This window comes from Glycine max, chromosome 20 (genome assembly GCF_000004515.6).
Source record: "Glycine max cultivar Williams 82 chromosome 20, Glycine_max_v4.0, whole genome shotgun sequence".
NCBI lineage: Eukaryota > Viridiplantae > Streptophyta > Magnoliopsida > Fabales > Fabaceae > Glycine > Glycine max.
The window spans coordinates 42,525,784-42,531,957 of NC_038256.2; the positions used below are offsets into that span (position 1 = coordinate 42,525,784).

At 33.2% G+C, this 6,174-nt stretch overlaps 1 protein-coding gene across 1 annotated transcript; it reads left to right on the plus strand.

The window, feature by feature from the left end:
- Positions 1–2,893: 2,893 nt before the first annotated feature.
- Positions 2,894–6,174, plus strand: LOC100306415 (copper transport protein ATX1). Its single transcript, XM_003556223.5, has 3 exons — positions 2,894–3,101; positions 4,046–4,121; positions 5,822–6,174. Exons 1-3 carry the CDS (start codon positions 3,093–3,095, stop codon positions 5,980–5,982), a joined length of 246 nt encoding a protein of 81 aa, XP_003556271.1. The 5' UTR covers positions 2,894–3,092; the 3' UTR covers positions 5,983–6,174.

Here is a 6,174-nt window from a genome sequence, read left to right on the forward strand (position 1 = left end):
AACCAAGGCATTCCGGAAAGATAGATTAGAGATATATTCTTTGTTGAAATTATAAAAATTTTCAAATCTGTTAGTTGCTGTCATTAGAAGTAATTTGTTAGTTACTGATATGACGGTTAACTCTCTACACGTAAGCAAGTTACCTATGATGTCATGTCAAATTAAATATGATACGTAAGTTGACGGACCTGACTTCTCTGTTGTCTCTTTCCCAGCTGTCCTTGTGTTGTCCCTTGAAAACCACACAATTTAAAAATTGAATCACAAAATTAAATATTAACACAACTACATGGACATCACACGAACAATTGGGAAAAGGACAGCAAAGAAGTCAATTTCGTAAGTTGACAACGTGTTTCACATGAAATTGTATTTGAATTAAATTAGTACAAATTAAAATAGAGGTTTCATATGTGAACCTGATACAAAATTTGCAATTTAACATGGACCTCATCCAAAAAATGTCATTACTAAACATGTTCATGTAAACTTGTGCATATAATAACTAAATATCTGATAACTGTGAAATTTGAGTTAATTTAATAATCAATTTTAGTTAAGAATGATTACAATTTCTTCACTTTACTGTTATTTTTAATCAAATAATGAAGAAATTAATATATTTACAATTTTTTATCAGCAGAAGTCAAAAGAAGAAGATTTCAAGTGCTTTAGAGGAGAATTGATGCAAAAACTGAAAGAGAAAGCCTTGAAGAAAAGTTGGAAGAAAGACAACTCACTTAGCACGCAAATCAAGTCCAACGTATCTCCTTGCTCAATGGTCAGCTCAGGCTTAGCACGAAGAAGCCCAAAGGTGCACTTAGCGTGAAAGTCTACGCTAAACGCGAGGTTGTGTGGAAATTAAACTACCTTAGGCCTATAAAAGGAGTAGAAAGCAAAGGACGAAGACACACCAATCCCTACACACCTACAGACCGCCGAGACACCAAGATTCAGAACTCTCTAATGAATACATCATAATCCTGATTATCTCTAATAAGGAGAATCCTCTATCTATGTCCATTACCCCCCTTCTCTTCCTCTATCCATCTCTCTTCTTGTATCCACATCAGCCTCTAAAGTGTAAAGTCTCTCATGACAATGAGAGACTAAAACCCCATTGTTGGGAGTCTAACAACCAAATTTTCTTGTAATGTAATATTTTCTTAATATCTATTTAATGCAATGCCAATTTTTATTGTTTCACTTTATTGTTATTGTATGACCTGATCTTCCATGCATTTGTTTTAGAGGTTATACATTGGGACATTAAGAAATGATAATTTCTAAAGAATCGAGAAAAGGCATCTAAAAAATTCATTGTTAAGGATAAAGTGACTTTGTTTTGTCTCTGCATACATCTCTAAACTTCATGCAATTTACTGTTTTATCTCTGCAAAGGGATTTGAGAGATAGAATAGATAAATTAGGTTTTTCATCGTGAGGGATTAGTGTTGAGTATCTTAGTAGACGTGGGTGAAAATTGGAATAGTATTAAATAGAGAAACACATTAATATTGCATCAAGGGTGGATAGGCATGATAACCCCAACATATTTTAAATTCTGAATTTACCTTTAATCATCATCTTTATCTTTTATCTTCATCATCTTTTAATTTAAATCTTTATCTTATCTTTTAATCTTCTATTTTAAATTTCTTATCCTTCTTATCTTTGACTTTCTTTAAATCTTACATTTAAATTTCTTATCTCTTTTACTTGTCTCTTGTTTGTAAATTAGGTTTGCATGTACAAACAAAATTCATGTGGATTCAACACTGACTTTTGAATACTTTACTATTTGAGACAAATTAATACACTTGCCAACGAGTTAACAATACCAAATCCACAACCTTAAATTTGATCACAACACAATTTGAGTACATCTTAAAAAAAACAAAACAACAACAGTTTGACTCATCTACTGAATTGCAAATGCAATGGTGACAACACACAACAAACCCTATAGGAAGACCCCAATGCATCTTAGGACCTTTACCCTCTTTCTCTTAATGTTTGTCTTCATTTGTTGCTTAGTTATTTTTTTCCATAGTTCTTCAATACCATTGGCATATCCGTGAGATTGAGCCTCTTCTTTTGCAAGAATCTTCTTCACTTCTTTAACTTGTTCATCATATAGACGAATTCTTTTCTCATGTGATGCAAGTTTTTGTTCAATTGTGATAACCTTATGCTTAAGCTTCTCCACTTGTGAAAGATAAGGATTAACCTCCACGATACTTCCAGAACCTTGGTTGGTTTAAATATTTTGGCAAATCATCATCCCAAAAACAAAATTTACCCCTCTTATCTTCCTACACATTATATGATAGCCACTAACACAATCGAAATCAAAACACACTAGAAATCAATTATGTCAAAAGTAAAAATTTCTTACATTCCATTCATCACATCGTCAAAATATCTTGTCTGATGCTTCTTAGTTCGAGATTTGCCGACTTATTGCACCAACAACGAATGCATAGGAACCCAAATGACGAAGAAGAAGCTTTCATGGATGTCATTCTTTTTTCTGGACTAGAGAACATTCAACTCGCACAAATACCCCTCAACGAAGATAATCCAACACTATACAGAGGTGCACCACTATGAATCTTAGATCTTGATTCGACGTAACATCACAGGTAACTTGTTAGCGTGTATTGTTAATGACTACATCAACAACTAATGAATTCTTCTAATATCAAGGACCTCGCACAAAATTTTTTAAATATGAGAAATCAATCGCAAAAAAAAATTATTAAAAATAAGGTGCAATATTCATATATATATATATATATATATATATATATATATATATATATATATATATATATAAAAGAATGAAAAACATATTTAAATTATAAAAAAAAATACGTAATCGCATTCGAGTGCGTTGGTTTGACGTCGCATAAATGAATTCAATTCAACGAAACCTTTACCCGTCTCATCTCACGCCACCCAAAGTTGTCTTTCGACCTTTCTCTCTCAAAACCTTTGCTTTTGCGTGGCCTATATATATATAAAACTAACTTCCCCAAAACCCAATCATATATCATTTCATTTCTTTTTTTCTCGTCCATCCCGTAACCATGTCTCAGGTGCAATTTTTGCATTTATTTTCCTCGTCTTTTTCCCCTCAATTTTGCTTTTACAATTTCTGATTCCCTGTTCTGGATGATTGACCTGGACTTTATAGCTAGGAATTTCTGAATTGTAATTTTTTATTGGAATAATTTCTTTGATTTTTGAAAAAATTAGGAATTCCTGTATTCGGTTGGGAACCCTTAAAACTAGAGCAATGATTATTAGTACATGATTGGGCGAAAATGGCATGCATTATATTTTCTTCAACCATCGGTTTCTCTGTCAACTATTGCAGAATTTTTTTTACTTTTTTAGTTAACATGGTTTTTCTTATAACGCGCATCGCTATAACTTTCTTTTGAACTCTTTATTCCTGATTATATATGCTCTAACAATTAAGGGATGTGATTGCTTCCTCTGCTCAGGAATAGTTAAATTAAAACGTTGTCTGTTATTGTTGGTCAAAGTTCAAATCCAATACTAGATATGATTGATTGGTCCTTTATTATTTGCTAAGATTTTTCAGATTATGGCGTGGTGTTGTTCTTTTCTGTCAATTTTGTTATTATTACTAGCCACTAGGTATAGAGGATCTGTCTGAAGGATCTAAAAGACTTGGTTAGATGCACCACTGTTCAAACGTTTGTTTTGTTTTTCTTCTAAAGCTTGTAGGTGTAGCTTTCAGTTTGTGTTTGCAGTCTTTATACCTGAGTAAACATGATTTACATGGCTACTTTCACCTTTAGTAGCAATGATGAACCATATTATTGTAGTAGATTTATTATATATGTATCTGATTTCCTGCTTTGCTCTCGTCCATACTTTCCCTCCCTTCCTTTTCTTAAATTCAAAGTATGAATGTATTTCTTTTATGTGTGCGTATAGGGGTTTAAGAATTAAGATGATTATTTATTCTTATCTCCCCCTTAATATGAAATTTTTCGCATTATGATTGCAGACTGTTGTCCTCAAAGTTGGTATGTCATGTGAAGGATGTGTTGGAGCAGTGAAGAGAGTTTTAGGAAAATTGGATGGTATGTCAAATCCCTTGAATTGAAAATTGTCATTATATTGTACTTAAGCAACATTTTAATTAACTGTTAGTGCAAACTTTCTCTAATACTCAATCAATACATGAAAATGGTTCTCACACAACCAATTTACTTTGTAGTTCTGTGCCTCTTGTCAATTTCTGTCAATCCAGATACGTTGTCAGCATGGCATCTTAATTCTCAAAAGTTTTTGGGGTTCTGATAGAATATATGAAATTATCATATCTAAGAATATCTAAAGTTATCCTCTAAGATTAGTTTCCCTCTTTCCTCATTATCTCTTAGGTCACCATACTTCCTTATCATATCATTAATTGTTTCCCTAATTAACTAGGATTATGACTAGCATAAACAAGGGATGGTGCTATAAGTTTTATGAACATAACAATATATCAATACATTATAATACATATTATCTTTTATATCTCTTCGTTCATCTCTAACTTTAAACCCAAAAATTTCAACCTGGTATTGGGTCCTCTGAGATTTATCTTGTCACTGCTCTACTGCTGAGGTTCCTAAAATTTTGAGTCCGTCTTTCTTGCTGAACCATACTTCCTTTGACATCTTATGGTGTTTTCTGCTCCTTTCTGTTGTGTTGTTCATTTTGCAAGCTCAGCCCTCTTCCCATTGTGTTCTTCATTCTAACTGTTTTCTTCTCCGTCTTAGCCTCCACTGTGTGTTTTACCAACTTGTTTTGTCTTCCACAGCACGTGATGCTAGATTAGAAGGAGAGAAAGGTGAACGGTGATTGGTGTCTAGCCCTGTCTCTTGTCACAAATGCCATTGGGTCCTAGATTCCTAGTCTGTCTCGTATATGCTCTGACCCCATTAGAATATATGAAAACATCAATATCATAAATATTTCTTAGAGTATACTCTGGGATCAGTTTCCCTATTTCCTCATTACCTCTAGGAATTGCTTACAGCATTTCCTTATCATATCATAAATTCATAATTTGTTTTCTGAGTTAGCTAGGATTATGACTAGTATAAACATAGGTTAATGGTCTAGGTTTTAATATCAAACACAACATATGAGGAACTTTGGTTGGTATACCTGTCATTTCTATGACTTTAAGATTCCAGCTCAGCATGTTTATTTCTATCGTATTCTTTTAACAGGAAACCATAGAAACAAATTGGCTTCGAAATTTGGATTGTTTTCTTATATGTAGTATAGTATAGCAAAAGGCTGTTAGTTTCTATGAAGAAACCACATCAAATTCAGTGTTACATTCTAATAACCAGCATTAACAGTGAGTCATTGACAACCAGAGCAGGGTATTTTTTTTATAATTTCCAAGAATTAACTACAAACATGAAACAATATGATCAAACAATCACAATCCAACAGGAAAGAGAAATAACGTTAAGAGAGAAGAGTGTTAACAAGAACTTTGAGCTATTTAGCATTACCAATGACCTCAAAATGTTCTACTTCTTAAGTCATGTAAGGGCACATAAAACACTCATAGATAACACTGGATAGGGAAGGAATTAAAATTTCAGGAAGGAGCTTCAGAATCAAATAAACAGCTGAAGCATTTTCGAAACATGTTCTGCTACTTAAGAGAGGAAGAAAGACAAATAAAAGATAATGAAACGTTGAATTGATATTTACTGAGATATAATACAATATTCCGATGTTGTAGAATAATAAGTGGTAATTTTATTTGCAGGTGTGGAATCATATGACATTGATTTGAAGGAACAGAAGGTGGTAGTGAAGGGAAATGTCCAGCCAGACACAGTTCTTGCGACCGTTTCCAAAACTGGGAAGAAGACTACCTTCTGGGAAGGTGAAGCAGCAGCATCCGAAACTAGCACAGCAACTGCCTAGAACATTTCGCTCTATTCTGTTCAGAAGAAGTAGCTGCGTAAATCAAATACTATTTTATGGACTTGAAATAACGATGGGACTTGTTATCTGGTGTATTTTAGTGTGTCACAACAAAGATTGCTGTATATGACTGCTTTCAACATCTGTGCTACTGTATTAATGTGCTTTTATTGAGAGTTTAACTTCCTTTGA